We start from the raw sequence: 20,061 nt of genomic DNA, 5'->3' as shown, positions 1-20,061 counted from the left end.
CAGGATGAGAATGTGAAGCTCTTAGTAAGAGACATCTGTAACCGTGTGGCACCAGACTTCCCCGATGGATATATGGATATGGCTGTGGATGTCGCTCATCGTTTTGGGAAGAAACAAGATGCCATCGTCAGCCGCTCGATCATCATCCAGTTTGCTTTTCGCACAGCGAGAGATGCAGTTTGGAAGAAAGCAAAGGAAAGCGCCTTTCTGAAAGAGAGAACATTTAGATTCGGTGAGGACTTGACTGCAGCAGACAAGGCAGCAAAGACAAAATGGTGGCCTCTTGTACCACAGGCCTGAAATCAAGGAAGGGGGGGGGGGATACTACAGGGGAATCAGAGCCTTTTTTGCCGACGGAAAATAAATAGGACCGGGGTGATTTGTTCTGTCGGTAGGTTTACAAGGTAGCTCCTTCCCCACTGCAAACTGAGCGTTCTAGTTTTGAATTATGGTGTTACTGTTTACAAGTTAAGACTTCTGTTAATACATATAGGAAGCAACTTTTTATAGAGAGAGTAGAGTTGAGATTGCATAGGATTTTTCTTTCTATTCTATAGATATGGACTTGAAGTTTGTCAATCAATGCCAGGGGGATACGAAACCTGTTGAAGAGAAAAGCTTTTTTTTTTTTTTTTTGTAAGGACTGCAACGCAGATCGTGTATTCGTTCAAGAAACACATTCATGCAAAGAGGACTATAATTATTGGGAAAATCAGTGGGGCAATGTCATTTTTTTGGCCCACGGGACTAATCATTCAGCTGGGGTTGCAATTTTAGCACACAATTTCAAAGGGACAAATTTGTTTATTCAAATGGACTCCAATGGACATTGGGCTAGTAGCGGTCATCAACCACATGGACAGATGATTTGTGTTGTGTGAATGTATATGGATACTGTTCTAGTCCTCCAAATCACTTACTTCTAGAGGAAATTGAAATAATTCTTAAAAGTCTTCTTAGAAAATATCCATCCAGTCAGATTATAGTTGGTGGAGATTTTAATATGGTTTATTCTAATGAGACTGATAGATTGCCCCATAGGCCTAACATTGGTGTGAACAAGTTGGTGAATTTCTGCCAAAGCTTGGACTTAATTGACATATGGAGAGTTAAAACCCCTGGAGAGAAACAGTACACATGGAGTAATAGAGATCGTTCTCTACAATCAAGAATTGATTTGTGGGTGAAAACCTCTAGTCTTGAGCCCAACACTGTAGAGGTAAAAATACTGCCTGCAGTCCTGACGCATCTTAAAGTCATATGGTTGACTGTAAGAATGTGCAGTAATGATGGTAAGAAATACTCTGGTGGTTATTGGAAATAAAATAACTCATTATTAATGCATGATGATTTAAAAAATGTGATTAAGAATCTAATTTTTGTTTACTGGAGTTTAGCTACATCTAATGCAGAATATGGGAAATATTGGGAACTGCTGAAATTTAAAATCCGCTCAGCCTGTATTACTTATGGAAAACGGCTTGCTTTAAGAAGGAGATGTGAGGTAGCTGAACTCTCTAAGACAATTGTGGATATCACAGAGATTGAGCATCTTGATCTTAATGAGAAAGCTAAATTGAATGATTTACAGAATCAACTAGATACATTGTATGAGGAAAAGGCTAGAGGAGCCTTCATAAGATACAGAAAACAATGGATTGAAAAAGGTGAAAAGAACAGTAGATACTTTTTTAATTTGGAAAAGAGGAGAGGGGAAATTTAAGATTGATGGGGTTACCACTGAGGATAGAGAGTTGTTATCAGACTTTACCACTAAGTTTTATGAGAATCTTTACTCCTTAGATAACAATTTGAGTGACTAAGGATCTCCTTGATTCTATAGAGAATGTTAATTCGGTTAGTGAAGAATTTAAAAATCGGTCTTGTTGTCAAGATTTATCCATTATGGACATCCAGTAAGGTGTTGCTCAGTTAAAAAATAACAAATCTCCAGGTTGTGATGGATTAACCTCTGAATTTTACAAAACCTTCTCTGAAGAAATAGCACCATTTTTACTTGAAACCTTTAAGGAGGCTATAAGGAAGGGAGAACTATCTGAAGCAAGGGTTATTACTCTTATACCTAAACCACACAAGGATCTCTTAAATATTGATAATTGCCGTCCAATCACACTCCTAAACAACGACTACAAATTTATAGCCTTAATCTTCGCAAAAAGGTTAAAGTCTTGCTTGAAAGATCTGATTGATGAATGTCAATCAGGATTTATGAAAGGGCGCCATATATCTAATAATCTGAGGTTGGTGTTAGACTTGGTTGAGTATTGTGATCTATTGGATGACTTCCCTGTTATCCTCTTATGGCTGCATCCCGCTAACGGGATGCAGCCAGTGACAGCCAGTGAAAGTGCAGGGTGCCAAATTCAAACAACAGAAATCTCATAATTAAAATTCCTCAAACATACATGTGTCTTATATCATTTTAAAGGTAATCTTGTTGTTAATCCCACCAAAGTGTCCGATTTCAAATATGCTTTTCAGCGAAAGCACTACAAACGATTATGTTAGGTCACCACCAAACCACAATAAGCACAGCCATTTTTCCAGCGAAATATAGCAGTCACAAAAAGTAGAAATAGAGATAAAATTAATCACTAACCTTTGATGATCTTCATCAGATGACACTCATAGGACTTCATGTTACACAATACATGCATGTTTTGATTAATAAAGTTCATATTTATATCAAAAAATCTGAGTTTACATTGGCGCGTTACATTCACTAGTTCCAAAAACATCAAGTGATTTTGCAAAGCCACATGGTTTCAACAGAAATACTCATCCTAAATGTAGATGATAATACAAGTTATACACATGTAATTATAGATATACCTCTCCTTAATGCAACCGCTGTGTCAGATTTCAAAAAAACTTTACGGAGAAAGCAAACCATGCAATAATCTGAGACGGCGCTCAGAACAATAGCTAAATTAGCCGCCATGTTGGAGTCAACAGAAACCAGAAAATACATGATAAATGTTTCCTTACCTTTGATGAACTTCATCAGAATGCAGTCCTAGGAATCCCAGGTCCACAATAAATGCTTGATTTGTTCGATAATGTCCGTTATTTGTCCAATTAGCTACTTTGGTGAGCGCGTTTGGTAAACAATTCCAAAGTCACAAAGCGCGTCCACTATAACGTGACGAAATGTCCAAAAGTTCCATAAGTCAGTAGAAACATGTCAAACGATGTACTGATTCAATCTTTAGAATGTTGTTAACATACATCTTGAATAACGTTCCAACCGGAGAATTAGATTGACTTCAGTTGAGCGATGGAACAGAGCTGCCTATCACGTGAACGCGCATGGTCAGCTCGTGGCAGTGGTGACTAATTCCTGTCTCCTTCGGCCCCCCTTCACATTAGAGTCATCAAAGTTTTATTGACTGTTGACATCTAGTGGAAGCCGTAGGAAGTGAAAACTCATCCATATCTCGCTGTAATTTCAATGAGAGCTTGGTTGAAAATCTGCCACCCTCAGAAAAAATCCAAACAGGAAGTGGAACTTCTCAGGTTTTTGCCTGCCATATGAGTTCTGTTATACTCACAGACATCATTCAAACAGTTTTAGAAACTTCAGAGTGTTTTCTATCCAATACTAATAATAATATGCAAATATTAGCAACTATGACTGAGGAGCAGGCCGTTTACTCTGGGCACCTCTGTGCACCTTTCATCCAAGCTACTCAATACTGCCCCTGCAGCCATAAGAAGTTATCCTATTTTGGGATTTTCAGAAAGCATTTGATACAGTAAGTCACAATTTTATCTTTGATTGTCTTTTTTTTTTTATGCTATTAGAACTCTGTGTAATGGTGGCAATAGCTGTATCAAACTCTGTCATGGAACATCCTCAAGGTTTAACATTCACAAAGGAATACGACAAGGTTGTCCAATTTCACATTTTTTATTTTTGTTAGTATCTCAAATTTTATGCTCATTAGTTCATAAAAGTCTATTTGAAGGCATTACATTCCAGGCCAGAGAGATCAAGATATCCCAACTGGCAGATGACACCTCACTTTTTTTGAAAAATGTGTCACAAATTAGATTAGCATTGGATATCGTGAAGCAGTTCTCCAAAATCTCAGGTTTGGCATTAAATCTTACCAAATGTGAGATGTTTGTTTTGAAAGGAGCTGTCAATCCAGCAGATTGTAACATCTGAAAAAGTTACTGTAACCTACCAAGATCACCAAAAATCTTAAGGCTGTGAATTATCTTAATTTGAACCTTGTAACTGAATCTGTCAACAACAAAAAAAGATCCTCATGGTTAGGGAGGGATTTAAGTCTTCAAGGAAGGGTGCTTTTGTCCAAAGCTGAGTGGCTATCTCGTGCATCCTATCTTTTGACATTCCCAAATCCACTTGCTGTACCTTAGATAGGCTTTTGTACAACTTCATATGGAAAAACAAGCCACATAAGATAAAGAGAGATGTTATCACCAACAGGGTTTGTGATGGCGGTCTAAATGTCTTAGACTCCACTCTCTTCAATCAGATATCAAAGGTCAACTGGATTAAAAAGGTACATAAAAAAATCCTCCTAGTTTCTGGAATATTATACCTCATTTTGATTTTCAGAAGTTCGGAGGGCTTAATTTTTTACTACAATGTCCATATATTGTGGGTAAACTTCCTGTGAAACTGGCGGCTTTTCACAAGCAGGCTTTAAATGTGCTGGGCTTTGTTGTATAAGCACAACTTTTCACCTCATAAATGTTTTATATGGAACAATGGGTTGATATTACATAGAAACAACATGTTATTTTACCGTAACTGGTTCTCGAAAAACATTGTCCTTGTCAGCCAATTAGTTAATATTAGTGGGAATCTATTTACACTGAAAGGATTTATGGAAAGATACTACTTTGAGGTTTCATGCAAGGAATATGACACTGTTATTAAAGCTATACCTAGTGGGATAAAAACTTTACATCAGAATAATGCATATTTTGGAATATCTCCGATTGTAAGCGATATCCAGGTGAATGGCATTGGTCTACTAGATACGAAATTCAACAATAGTTTATTAAGGGATATTTTCAACAGGAAGTCTATTCCCTCTGCGATATTTCGTTGGGCTTCATCGTTTGATGTAAACTGGAGCCGTGCATGGCTGACTCCACACTAATGTATGGTGACCAATAAAGTAAAGGAGATCTCCTTTCAGATTATCCATAGATTCTATCCGTGTAGTAGCTTGATTTCTAAATATATACCTGATGTTACCAGTGAATGCAGTTTTTGTGAACTAGAAACTGAATCTATTGAACACTTATTCTGTCATTGTTTATATATTGAAGTGTTCTGGACTGACGTAAAACTATATCTTGGCCTCAAATTGCATACAACCATTGAAATTTCTAAGTTTGACATATTATTTTACTACACTGATTCCACAATTGAACGTGAGTATGTCATAAACCTCTATTTTATTAGGAAAAATGTTCATACACAAATCAACATTTATTTAGATAAATTAGGAAAGGGGGCTTTTTTAAATCTGATTTGGAAAACTATTTAGAGTCTTTAAAACATATACAAAACGATAAAAAATGTATTCGCTATATGTCTGTATTTGAATTGATATAATGTGGATTAGTTTTTTTTCTCTTCGTTTTTTTCTCATTTCTTTGTGGAATCCCTCTGGCTGTTATGTTTATGTTTTGCATGTTACTGTTAATAAAAAAATAATATATTTTTTAAAGACTTGAATGGGGACTCCTGTTCTACTCATTATATTTCTATGGCAGCACATGCAGTGCAGAACAGCTATTACAAAGACAGCGGTCATTTGGCTGGTCAATTACTGTCGTCCAAAATTATATGATGTCACATCCCCGTAAGAGACCTACGTCTTTCCTGTTGACCATTCTGACCAAAGGTCCTTGATCCTCCTCTAACCCCGTGACCTCTGACCCCTCCTCCAGCCCTGAGTCCAGTCAGTGCTCTGGTGGTCTCTCTCCATCTGCCTGGCTAAAGTAATGATGACATTTCTACAGCGCTTTTCATAGAATCTCAAAGCTCAAGAGCAAAAAAAAAAGAAGACATGCAAAATATCATGACAATTCGACCAATAGAGGCCAAGTCTTTGAAAGCTGCATCCTCCGAAGATGTAGAGGATCATGGTGGCAATGGAGTCTGCTGATGAACTTGTAGGAGGGCAAGTCTGGGAACCAGCCTGAGTCTTATAGCCACTGGACTTCTCCTCTTCCACTCTGTATAACACCAACTTGGGAGATGCCTCAACAGCTCTGGGCGCCAGAAAGATCACCACACAACTTTCAGAATAGTAGCCAGTTGTCCTCACTACAAGCCTCAGCACTGCTGTATTCCTCCACCTCCCATTCCTCTCACGCTTCAGGCCACTCCTCAAATGATGTTCTCAAAAGATCAGGAATTGGCAGCCATGTGAAACAAAAAAATGTGGCGCTGTGTCCAGATTAATTTTTCAAAACAAAAGCTAGCTAGCTAGCCAAGACAAAAAAAAGTGTTAACCTGCCAGTCAATCTGCAAATCTGTGGCTCAAAAACACCAGATATGCAATAAAAACTCAAATATTCTCAAAAACTAAAAATAGCTGCTAGTAGGGTGCCATGGCAACAATATAACATATAGGTTGGCCCTGATACTGAGGCTGGTCCTGACAAGACCCCACTGCAGGACCACCGCATGCGCACGCACGTACTTACAAATAGAGCCTTTACATCTTAATCAATAGGCATACAATTCAACTTCAGTAGTCACTAATCAGGACAGGGACAGCCGTCTTACAACACTACTGCACTGATGAACGACCTTACATTGACCACATCCTCAACCCCCTGACAGGGAGGGTGTGCAAAGCTGTCATCAAGGCAAAGGGTGGCTACTTTGAAGAACCTCAAATATATATTTAGATTTGTTTAACACTTTTTCGGTTACTACATTTTTTGGTAACCATATGTGTTATTTCATAGTTTGGTGTCTTCACTATTATTCTACAATGTAGAAAATAGTAAAAAATAAAATAAAAACTTGAATGAGTAGGTGTATCTAAACTTTTGACTGGTACTGTATATGTGTGTGTCATCAATGGTGATGACATTGGGAAGCTTCTAGAACAGACTGTACAACAGATAGCCTCCTAGGCCTCCTGGGTCAAATCAAATATTATCTGTCACATTTCACAGAATACAACAGGTGTAGACTTTACCGTGAAATGCTTACTTACGAGCCATATCCCAACTATGCAGCGTTTTAAAAGTAAGAAAAAAAAAAAATAGGGGTTGCATACACATATTTATCCTATGTTATTATGTGTGTAGCAAAATGCTTGTGTTCCTAGCTCCAAAGGCAGTATCTAACAATACACACACATAGACTTTTTATAAGGTAATATGTACTATTGTAGGTAGGTAGGGATAAAAGTGACTAGGCAATCAGGATAGATAAGAGTAGCAGCAGCGTATGTGAAGAGAGTTAAAGTGTGTGTGTGTGTGTGTGTCATCAATATGCATGTGTGTGTTTTGTGTGTGAGCATATGTAGTGTGAGTGTGTGTTGTATGTGTGTAGTATTTGTGTGTTGGGAGTGTCAGTATAGTATGTGTGGGGTGCGTGTTGGAGTGTCAGTGTAGTATGTGTGTGTGTGGGGTGCGTGTTGGAGTGTCAGTGTAGTATGTGTGTGTGTGGGGTGTGTGTTGGAGTGTCAGTGTAGTATGTGTGTGTGTGGGGTGTGTGTTGGAGTGTCAGTGTAGTATGTGTGTGTGTGGGGTGTGTGTTGGAGTGTCAGTGTAGTATGTGTGTGTGTGGGGTGTGTGTTGGAGTGTCAGTGTAGTATGTGTGTGTGGGGTGTGTGTTGGAGTGTCAGTGTAGTATGTGTGTGTGTGTATGTGTTGGTGTGAGTGTAGTGTGTAGGTGAGTCAAGTTAGTGTAAATAGAGCCAGTGCAACAACAACAACAAAAAACTGAAATGGGGTCAACGCAAATAGTACAGGTAGTCTTATGCTGAAATGTTCAGCAGTCTTATGGCTTGGGGGTAGAAGCTGTTCAAGAGCCGCTTGGTCCTAGACCTGGCGCTCCGGTACTGCTTGCCGTGCAGTAGCAGAGAGAACAGTCGATGACTTGGGTGGCTGGAGTCTTTGACAATGTTTTAGGGCCTTCCTCTGACACCGCCTAGTATATAGGTCCTGGATGGCAGGGAGCTCGGCCCCAGTGATGTACTGGGCCGTACGCACTACCCTATGTAGGGACTTATGGTTGGATGCCAAGCAGTTGCCATACCAAGCGGTGATGCAGCCAGTCAATATGCTCTCAATGGTGCAGCTGTAGAACTTTTTAAGGGTCTGCCCATCCCAAATCTTTTCAACTTCCTGAAGGGGAAGAGGTGTTGTCAGAGCAAACCTACTTTTTGTGCTTCTTGGAGCAGAGCAGAGCTGTTGTGAAGAAAGTGGTCAAGGAAGTGAGTTGTGTGTTTATACAGGACCTCCCACCCGTCCTCACCTACCAACCAATCATGTCAATGCGGAGCTATACGGAGCCCTCCGCATTGTCACAACATTTGTGATGTGCACAGCGATGCCTCTGTATGCCTCCGCATGCTACGCAATTGCGTCACACCCTCCATACGAAGCCTCCAACCACATTTTCCTGATCAAGTATAAATTGGCTTTTAGTGATGCGGACACAGAGGACCTTGAAGCTCTGGACCCTCTCCACTACAGCCTCGTCAATGTGAATGGGGGAGTGCTCGGGCCTCTGTTTCCTGTAGTCCACAATCAGCTACTTTGTACTGCTGACGTTGAAGGAGAGATTGTTGTCCTGGCACCACACTGCCAGGTCTCTGACCTCCCTATAGGTTATTTCTGTCCCGTAGTGTAGACAGGTTAACAATGACAAGGCCAGATTACCAGGACGCCTACTCAGACTGTGTGCTGACCAGGTGGCAAGTTTTTTTAACTGACATTTTCAATTTCTCCCTGACCCAGACCATAGTCCCTCTGCCCAAGAACGCCACGTAGCACTCACATCTGTAGCAATGAAATGCTTTGAAAGTCGGGTCATGGCTCACAACACCATCATCCCAGACCCACTCCAATTAGCATACCGCCCCAACAAATGACACAATCTCTATTGCACTCCACACTGTCCTTTTCCACCTGGACAAAGGAACACCTACGCAAGAATGCTATTCATTGACTACCTCCAGCGTTTAAACACCATAGTGCCCTCCAAGCTCATCACTAAGCTAAGGATCATGGGACTGAGCCCCTCCCTCTGCAACTGGATACTGACTTCCTGAGGGGCCGCCCCCAGGTGGTGAGGGTAGGCAACACCACCTCCGCCACGCTGACCCTCAACACGGGGGCCCCTCAGGGGTGTGTGCTTAGTCCCCTCCTGTAATCAATTTTCACCCACAACTGTGTAGCCACGCACGACTCCAACACCAGTATCAAGCATCCCTGCCTTCCAAGACCTCTATATCAGGCAGTGTTAGAGGAAGGCCCGAGATTTTGCCAAAGGGTCCAGCCACCCAAGCCACAGTCTGTTCACTGTAGTACCATCTGGCAAATGGTACCGGTGCATCAGCTCTTGAACCAACAGGCTCCGAGACAGCTTCTACCCCCAAGCCATAAGAGTGCTAAATAGCCAGACTGCTAAATAGTCAATTAAATGGTACCGGAAGTATCTGCACTGACTCTACTACGCGCACACTAGACTATACAAAACATTAGGAACACCTGCTCTTTCCATGACATAGAATAACTAGGTGAATCAAGGTGAAAGCTATGATCCCTTATTGATGTCATCTTTTAAATCCACTTTTGTCAGCCGGTTATTGTCATGCAAAAGACTGCCGGTCTCACAGTAACTGACAGTTAATTAACAAACACTGTTAGCATCTCCAGGCCTCCACAAATACAAGCCGCTGACGTGCGCCATTGGAACATCTACATTTAAACAAGTCGAACAAATCAATTTAATACACACTATCACAATAAATCCATTATTTTAGTCGGGTCTAAAGAAACATGATATGAAGACGATGCATTTCAGAAGAACAGAATATGAGTTGGCCTACTCAAGGCCTATGTTATCTGGCTATGCTCCATTCCATAGGCTGTAGGCTTGTTCATTTAGCCGACAAGATATGCTTGAGTCCTGTGCCATTTTATTTTATAAGATTTTATAGTAAGAAGAATATAATTTAACTGAATAAAATAGAAAGGATCATTTTCCCCATTCCGGAGCGACCGCGCATATGAAGTGGCTACTTTGAGCGTAAAAGTGATCATTTGAAACAGGTCCTATATGCTAGATTGAGTTATTTAGTAACTTTAGTTGTGAATGATACAAACCTTAGAATGTTTTAGAAATCAAAACATATATGGGTTGCTATTGACGATTTCAGAAAGTAGCAAAAAAAAAGCTTGCGCTCTGTTGGTTGCCAAACAGATGTTCTTATCAAGTGATCATATTTACACCAATCAGACTACTCTCAATTGAATCTTGTCTTTACTAATAGATAATTTGTTTAGATTTAGAAAGGCCCATTATGAAATAGATGAGAACAGTGGCAGGGGAAATAATACGTCATCTGTATGCACTCCAATAGCGAATGGAGGCCTCACGCCTTCCCATTGGTCCGTTTTGTAGGCTACTTGGGTTTTATAGAGGAGCATGTGTTTAATAGAAGCAGAAGAGAAATAAATAACACTTACTTCACTCCACAAATCAACCACTGTTTGAGGAGCGTACTCTCTGTGCCCCGACAGGTGATATTCCTGTTTGAGGAGCATACTCTCTGTGCCCCGACAGGTGATATTCCTGTTTGAGGAGCATACTCTCTCTGCCCCGACAGGTGATATTCCTGTTTGAGGAGCGTACTCTCTCTGCCCCGACAGGTGATATTCCTGTTTGAGGAGCATACTCTCTCTGCCCCGACAGGTGATATTCCTGTTTGAGGAGCGTACTCTCTGTGCCCCGACAGGTGATATTCCTGTTTGAGGAGCGTACTCTCTGTGCCCCGACAGGTGATATTCCTGTTTGAGGAGCGTACTCTCTGTGCCCCGACAGGTGATATTCCTGTTTGAGGAGCATACTCTCTCTGCCCCGACAGGTGATATTCCTGTTTGAGGAGCATACTCTCTCTGCCCCGACAGGTGATATTCCTGTTTGAGGAGCATACTCTCTCTGCCCCGACAGGTGATATTCCTGTTTGAGGAGCATACTCTCTCTGCCCCGACAGGTGATATTCCTGTTTGAGGAGCGTACTCTCTCTGCCCCGACAGGTGATATTCCTGTTTGAGGAGCGTACTCTCTCTGCCCCGACAGGTGATATTCCTGTTTGAGGAGCATACTCTCTCTGCCCCGACAGGTGATATTCCTGTTTGAGGAGCATACTCTCTCTGCCCCGACAGGTGATATTCCTGTTTGAGGAGCATACTCTCTCTGCCCCGACAGGTGATATTCCTGTTTGAGGAGCGTACTCTCTCTGCCCCGACAGGTGATATTCCTGTTTGAGGAGCGTACTCTCTCTGCCCCGACAGGTGATATTCCTGTTTGAGGAGCGTACTCTCTCTGCCCCGACAGGTGATATTCCTGTTTGAGGAGCGTACTGTCTCTGCCCCGAAAGGAGGCAGGTCTCTCTGCTCAGTGCTTAATTTGTGAAACCAAATAAAATCTGTGTTCGGGAACATCGATAGTAACATGTTTTCGCAACGAAACTAATATCACAAAACTCGACAGCCCCTCTGTGTGCTGGAGAAAGGAATAAAGGAGAAGTAAACTCACGGTGGTGAGATATTCTGTAGCTAAAAAGGTAATGTGTCAGCCAATTAATTATGTTTATTTTTTAAATGCCCTATTACTAGGCCATTCATAATCAAATACAAATTCACTAATTGTAGGCTAATTGTACGCCACCCTGCACAATCAATGAACCAACAGCATCGCCTTGGGCTATATGTTCTCTCCCAGACTCATGGATAGAAATGTTGGAGAGTAACATAAGGTAACCAGTCCATCCAATATACTTAATAATACAGTCCACAACTCAAAAGGAGATTACTCCATTATTTTTTATTTAGTATAGGCTAGACCAATAATGTACCAAAGACATCTTAAAATCTATTTGGTTTTATGTTTTTCTGCCATGCGTAATATGCGGTAGGCAATGTATTGCATAACAGCAGAATAAAAAATAAAAAAATAAAACTGTGCGTGTGCTCATAAGCCTATGCATAAGCTCTAATATGGGTGTTTCTAATGAATCATCACCTTAGAAAGTGCTGTCCATTTCCTTGTGTTAGGATTTGAAACAACATCAACAACCATGTTTTACACCCAGTTTCAACCTGCTGTTGAACTTCTCTCTTCAAATTGATCATCACAGTGAGGTGAGTTTTAAAAGTACTGTAGTGAGGTACTGTAGGCCTACTGTTTTGATGATATGTGTTTGATGTGATTATCAATTGCATTGATGTCAGAGTGGTTAGAGGAACAATAGCTGAGTACCAGGTAATTAGGACCTGATGGCTATTAGCAAGTTGGGTTCTACCAAAGCATGTCCAGAGTGCTTAAGAGGACTCAATGGTCACGTGGAATTTTACTATGGTCATGATTCCTGACTGCCGGTGTGGCGGAAATATGGTCACCACAACAGCCCTATGAGTGCCATTCAGAGGGTGAATGGGCTAGACAAACAAGGTAAGTACCATTGAACAGGGTATTGTAGTAGGTGCCAGGCGCACCGGTTTGTGTCAAGAACTGCAACGCTGCTGGGTTTTTTCACCCTCAATAGTTTCCCTTGTGTATCAAGAACGGTCCACCACCCAAAGGACATCCAGCTAACTTCACACAACTGTGGGAAGCATTGGAGTCAACATGGGCCAGCATCCCTGTGGACCGCTTTCGACATCTTGTAGTCCCGTGCCCCGACGAATTGAGGCTGTTCTGAGGCAAAAAGAAGGTGGAACTCAATATTAGGAAGGTGTTCCTAATGTTTGGAGTACTCAGTGTACATACAAACACCCACACACATTCACATACGCACACTGGCAGTTCAATTGCTGCTGCTGCTCAGTTTTTAATTTTACTCTTGATTATTATCTATCCTGATGCCTAGTCACTTTACCCTGCCTTCATGTACATATCTACCTCAAATACCTTATTATCTATCCTGATGCCTAGTCACTTTACCCTGCCTTCATGTACAACCTCAAATACCTTGTACACTGATCTGGTACTTCCTGTATAAAAGCTCCACTGTGTATTTTATTCCTTGTGTTACTATTTTTATTTTAATACTCTGCATCGTTGGGAAGGGATCGTAAAGCAAGCATTGCAACGCACCAGAAAGAAGCCTATTTTTACATTCAGGGTAGAGTTACATCCAGAAAGTTGGTGAAGCAAAATAAAATCGCACAGCAAATGAAGAAATGAATGCAACAACTAGGCCTATAATTTATTTTCCAGAGCTTTGAAACATTTAGCCCATAAGTGTTTGACTGTTGAAAGGCATTAGCAGCGTGTCATGATGTGTAGGGATAACGCTAACCCCATGCCATGCGTCTCTGCCAGGCCCTTGTTCCTCTGAGCCTGCCACCGAGCAGAGCAGCCCTTGTTCCTCTGAGCCTGCCACCGAGCAGAGCAGCCATGATGAAAGCACAGCACAGGCAGATAACAGCAACAAAGAAGTTTCGCAGAGAGAGGGAAGGGTTTAAGGAGAACACTGTCATTAGCAACAATGATACGCTGGGCTAATCTTGCGATCTGTTTGACAGGAATCTATACAAATAAGTAACACTGAAGCTCCAAACCCACACGGAGGGTGCATCCCAAATGCCATCCTATTCACTATACAGTACACTACTTTTGACCAGGGGACTTTGGTCAAAAGTAGTGCAATATATAGGGAATAGGGTGGCATTCGAGACATGTATTGTACTGTACCAGCTAAGGCTGGCACAACTACTATATAACCGTGTAACCAATGGTTATGGATGAACACCTTAATGAAAATAAAAAAATACCAAAAAATTATACAATTGTGTGGAACGAACAGCCGGGCATTTGTGCGGTTTGAGTCTGTTGCTGCGGTAACATGGACTCTTAACAACGTGATGAAACATTGTTGCTACTTGCTGAAACAGCAAACTAGTCTTCAGTTGCCTAGGCAACACCCCCCACAATGCAGCAGCAGCACACATAGAAACAGAATGAAATTGGAACCTCATACGTACACTAGCAATGGCTGCCTTGTATTGTGATGCAATCATTTCTATGGTAATGTAGAATGTTCATTCAAATGATGTTAAGTGATGTGGCTCTTGCAATGGAATTAACTTTTTGGAATGCCAGTTGAGTTGAGTGAACAAATCATAGCACATATTTTAGCATTTTTACCTCCTGCTTTGCTTCTATGGGTACACTCGCAATGGCCTCCAGTCCACCCATTATGACATTGTTGACTTGAATGGGGATGCCCATTCTATTCATTCCATTTCTATGGCAGTCAAGAGCAGAGGAGAGGATACGTCCCCCCCCTGAACGGTTATTACGGTGACCGCGGTCACGTTGCCAGCCAATTAATGTCATCCCAAATTCCGTGACAATCACAGCCCTAGTACCAGCGTCTTGTTTTTGGAGACTAAGTCATGTTGTTGTGGGGTTTGACTCCATTTAACTTCAAATTGTTTGACCGCTAAATGGATCACTGGTTGTGGTGGATGGTTGAACCTGATACTGCCATGTTAAAAAAAAGTTTTCCTTGATACAGAGAATAGTACCACTCGAATAAGGGACGGGCAATCTCCGTTTCACTCTCCCATACTATCCTCTGCTGTGCATTACATCAAGCCAACAGATACACATGCTCTGAAAACAAACACAGGCAGCATCAGGAATTGAACGGGAAAGCAGGTGTGTGTGTGTGTCTAGGTACTCACTGGTTTTGTTGTATGTGACCTTGGCCAGGAGTTTGTGGGCCAGGAGGATGTCTCCACTCTTCACTGCCACCAGGAGGTCCTGCTCCTTACCCATGATCGACCACCACACAAGCAACCAGTGAGCACACACGGCCCTTACGAGGTCAGTAGTCTAAGTGGTCCTTGGCAGTCGAGCGCTCAACTTCACACAGTCAGATGCATGGTGGGTCCTTCAGCTCTTCAAAATCAGATACAATGATGATGAACGTATAGAGGAGCGTCACAAAACACCCAAACCAGCCAGCCAGTCAGTCTGTGTCAATCAGATAGGAACGGACCAGACCATTGTTATTAACTGTGTGAGCCTAGGCACCAGCTGGGTGAGATGGTGAGATAAATTGGGGTAGTTGGTTGTTGTTCCTCTGCCTTTTTGTTGGTCGGTTTGTTACAAGAGTGTGTTTGTGTGTGGGGCCTGGTTGTTGTCTGTCCTGGTCTAAATTAAAATGCAGTATTTCTGGAGTTGTCCTCAGGGCAGGGTGTGTCGCGTAGTCTACTTGTCCTCAGGGCTGGGTGTGTTTCGGGTTCTCCTCTGTGTCCGCCAACCTGGAACAGTAGAACATGCCATTAGAAAACAGAGACATGCCTTCACGAGCTGGGAATTTACTACCATTCAATGAAACCACTTGCAAAGCTCAGTGTGGAGCCAATGCACTGCTAGGCTAGTACTCAACTACATTCCAAGTATACAGCAATGTAAATGATAAACAAAAATGACTTTATCAAGGACGAAATCCCCTCTAAATATTCTATTGGTATAAGTGTGTTATTACAGGTTGTTACTACAACCTAATTAAGGATGGTGTCATTCTAAAACCATTATTTCACTCAGGAAGCCCTTCCACCATGGTTACCTGAGGATCATTCCATGACGGAATACATCTCCTTTTACTCCTTCCACTTTCCCCTCAACTGTTTTTTTTCCTCCCTTGGAGCTGTCTGGAACTCCAATTGCCAATTCTCCTAAGGTAGTACGTAACATAGGGAATAGGGTGACATTAGGAATGCTTCGTAGAAGGCAGAAGTGACTGCATCTTAATCCCGTTCCCTTAATGCTACATCACAGAGGACAAAGCCATGCATCAGCACTAAGGGGATAAAAAAATATCCAGGAGAAAAAGGTTATAATAATAAATATATAGTTCCAGTCATACATTTGGACACACCTACTCATTCCAGGGTTTTTCTTTATTTATACTATGTTCTACATTGTAGAATACTAGTGAAGACATCAAAACTATGAAATAACACATATAGAATCATGTAGTAACCAAAAAAAAAAAAAAAGTGTTAAGAATCTAAAATATATTTTAATTTGTTTCAAAGTAGCCACCCTTTGCCTTGGCAGCTTTGCATACTCTTGGCATTCTCTCAACCAGCTTCATGAGGTAGTCACCTGGAATGCATTTCAATTAACAGGTGTGCCTTGTTAAATAATTTGTGGAATTTCTTTCCTTCTTAATGCCTTTGAGCCAATCAGTGTTGTGACAAGGTAGGGGAGGTATACAGAAGATAGCCCTATTTGGTAAAAGACCAAGTCCATATTATGGCAAGAACAGCTCAAATAAGCAAAGAGAAACAACAGTCCATCATTACTTTAAGAGATGAAGGTCAGTCAATACGGAAAATTTCAAGAACTTTTAAAGTTTCTTCAAGTGTAGTCGCAAAAACCATCAAGCGCTATGATGAAACTGGCTCTCATGAGGACCGCCACAGGAATGGAAGACCAAGAGTTACCTCTGCTGCAGAGGATAAGTTCATTCGAGTTACCAGCCTCAAATTGCAGCCCAAATAAATGCTTCAGAGTTCAAGTAACAGACATCTCAACATCAACTGTTCATTGGAGACTGCGTGAATCAGGCCTTCATGATCGAATTGCTGCAAAGAAACCCCTACTAAAGGACACCAATAAGAAGAGGAGACTTGCTTAGGCTAAGAAACACGAGCAATGAACATTAGACCGGTGGAAAGCTGTCCTTTGGTCTGATGAGTCCAAATATGAAATTTTTGGTTCCAACCGTCGTGTCTTTGTGAGACGCAGAGTAGGTGAACATATGATCTCCGCGTGTGTGGTTCCCACCATGAAGCATGGAGGAGGTGTGATGTTGTGGGGGTGCTATGCTGGTGACACTAATTTATTTAGAATTCAAGGCACACTTAACCAGCATGGCTACCACAGCATTCTGCAGCGATACGCCATCGCATCTGGTTAGTGCTTAGTGGGATTATCATTTGTTTTTCAACAGGACAATGACCCAACACACCACCAGGCTATGTAAGGGCTATCTGACCAAGAAGGAGAGTGATGGAGTGCTGCATCAGATGACCTGGCCTCCACAATCCCCCGACCTCAACCAATTGAGATGGTTTGGGATGAGTTGGACTGCAGAATGAAGGAAAAGCAGCCAACAAGTGCTCAGCATACGTGGGAACTCCTTCAAGACTGTTGGAAAAGCATTCCAGATTAAGCTGGTTGAGAGAATAGCGAGTGTGCAAAGCTGTCATCAAGGAAAAGGGTGGCTATTTGAAGAAACTAAAATGTAAAATATATATTTTGATTTGTTTAACACTTTTTTGGTTACCACATGTTTCCATATGTGTTATTTCATAGTTTTGATGTCTTCACTATTATTCTACAATGTAGAAAACAGTAAAAATAAAGAAAAACCCTTGAATGAGGTGTCCAAACTTTTGACTGGTACTTTATATAAAAATAAAAAACATTTTGGTGGGGGGTTTGTGTGCAGCTGCAAGTGAATGAGATGAGGCACATCAGACAACGAACGCAGAGCTGTAGCCACCCAACCCCAATTAAAACAGGATATCTTCTGGGCAAAAACAAATGAGAGAGTGATGAAAATAAAAAGTGGAGAAATAAACACAGACAGAAGGGGGTTGAGAGAGAGCGAGAGTTTATTTGACTTGCTTTGGAAAACAGAGAAAGAGAGACTAGAATAAACAGACGGCATTTTGTACCGGTGCCCCCCGCACATTGACTCTGTACCAGTACCCCCTGTATATAGCCTCGCTTATTATTTTACTGCTGCTGTACAATTATTTGTTACTTTATTTTCTATTTTTTTACTTAACACTTATTTATCTTTTTTAAGTTCTTAAAGCATTGTTGGTTAAGGGTTAAGGGCATGTAAGTAAGCATTTCACTGTAAGGTTGTATACCTGTTGTATTTGGCACGTGACAAATACGTTTTCATTTGTATAACGACAAAAGAAAACCTGTCATGACAACTGAATGTGGGTACTTTTTGTTTGTCACCTGGCAAATAATTTTCCTTCACAAGGACAATAATCTATTCTTTCTATTTTACTCTATCCCATTCAATTACATCCCCCCCCCATTCTTCTGAAATCTTGTGCTGGGACATAATGGCACAACAACGAGTTAGAAGGAGGAGCTGTTATTGGTGTCTCTGTCTACAGCAGGGCTTCTGTTTACCATCAGGTTGTGGGGCTAACTACATCTAGCCTATACAACACTGTGATAGGTTATTGTACACATCAGATCACATCAGCTTTGATGATAATATCGTTCTATTTTAGGCTACACTTATGTGAAGGGAGATGACATCATGTAAGGAAGCAGTCATGAAACCATTTTAACTCCACTCAGAAGTTAGGCTATATGATCTCTGAACTTTTTATTTAACTAGGCAAGTCAGTTAAGAACAAATTCTTATTTACAATGACAGCCTACCCTGGCCAAACACTAACGACGCTGGGTCAATTGTGTGCTGCCCTATGGGACTCCCAATCACGGCCTGTTGTGATACAGCCTGGAATCGAACCAGGGTCTGTATTGACGCCTGTAGTGCCTTAGACCGCTGCGCTACTCGGGAGCCCGGCCAGCTAGTAGTAGCTTAATTAATGCCTTTCATTCGTGCCATGATGAGCCACTAATTTAAAACTGGTCAGGCACCTTGCTTGCCAGCTAGCAAATGACTGTCCTATGGATTGACACCAAGCCCAGTACACACAGTTTAGACCAGGGTTTCCCAAACTCGACACCCCCCTGCACGTTTCGTTTTTTGCCCTGACACGACACAGCTGATTCAAATAATCAAAGCTTGATGATGAGTTGGTTATTTGAATCAGCTGTGTGGTGCTAGGGCAAAAAACAAAACGGAGTTTAAGAAACCCTGGTTTAGAGGGTGTCATAACGTCACATTATAGCTTAATCAGCAGCTGTCCACGAGGGAGGCACATGTAGAAACATTTGTAACTAAACACAGTACTGTTAGCTAGATTGCGTCCCTGTAGTTAGGGAAACAAACTGGCCTTAAAACAAACCTGAGATAGCCAGCTATATAGGCTACTATTGACAAGCAGGTGTACCCATCTATCTTGAAACACAAACAGATCAGTGGTTTTCAAATCTCTCCTCCGGGTCCCCGGACGTTTCACCAAATCAAGTGCTTTTTGATTTGTGGTCTTGTAAGACCACTCAATAATAAACCAACGAATAGGGAAAATACAAACTCACCAGAAAATGTTGACAGATGTTATGCGGTCCTTGACCTTGGACTGGTGAAGCCAGGGTGTAGTGCTCAGCGAGTCAGGTGCTTGTAGACTCAATGGAATCTGCCTGTATGAAGAAGTTATGCTGCTACTGGCAACACATAATCCAGACAACGTTTAGATACATTATTGAAAGTCTAACTGACATTATTCAGTTAAATCTTATTTTGCTTCCAGTAAATAAAATCCTGTCATTCGCGCCAGACAGACAATTCCTGAAAGATAACTCGCCTGAATTGTCCCTGCGTTAGGAGGACATATCTTTCGCCAAATCCCTCTGCGACCTAGAGCGAAGCGCGCGGCTCCAACAGTTTGGCTCCGCCTCCACACGCATCAAAACTCTGGTGGAGAACTTCGTCGCGAATTAAAACACAGATCCAGGATCAGATTACCATGCTCCCATACTATCCTTAATCATTAGGGGAGTGAGCAAATATCTGACTCTTTTTTAAAATTTTATTTCACCTTTATTTAACCAGGTAGGCTAGTTGAGAACAAGTTCTCATTTGCAACTGCGACCTGGCCAAGATAAAGCAT

At 41.6% G+C, this 20,061-nt stretch overlaps 1 protein-coding gene across 3 annotated transcripts in view; it reads right to left on the bottom strand.

Moving 5' to 3' along the window:
* Positions 1-19,786, bottom strand: part of LOC120029334 (caskin-2-like) — a 94,320-nt gene extending 74,534 nt beyond the window's left edge. For all 3 annotated transcript variants that reach the window (XM_038974566.1, XM_038974567.1, XM_038974568.1), the window contains exons 1-2: positions 19,490-19,786; positions 14,956-15,537 (exon numbers count right to left, since the gene is read on the bottom strand). In XM_038974566.1, the coding sequence (XP_038830494.1) occupies positions 14,956-15,049 (94 nt within the window). In that variant the 5' untranslated portion in view covers positions 15,050-15,537; positions 19,490-19,786. The remainder of the gene's footprint in view (positions 1-14,955; positions 15,538-19,489) is intronic.
* Between the last annotated feature and the right edge of the window lie 275 nt (positions 19,787-20,061).

Source organism: Salvelinus namaycush, chromosome 35, assembly GCF_016432855.1.
Source record: "Salvelinus namaycush isolate Seneca chromosome 35, SaNama_1.0, whole genome shotgun sequence".
NCBI lineage: Eukaryota > Metazoa > Chordata > Actinopteri > Salmoniformes > Salmonidae > Salvelinus > Salvelinus namaycush.
This window is presented reverse-complemented; position numbering and strand designations above follow the sequence as displayed.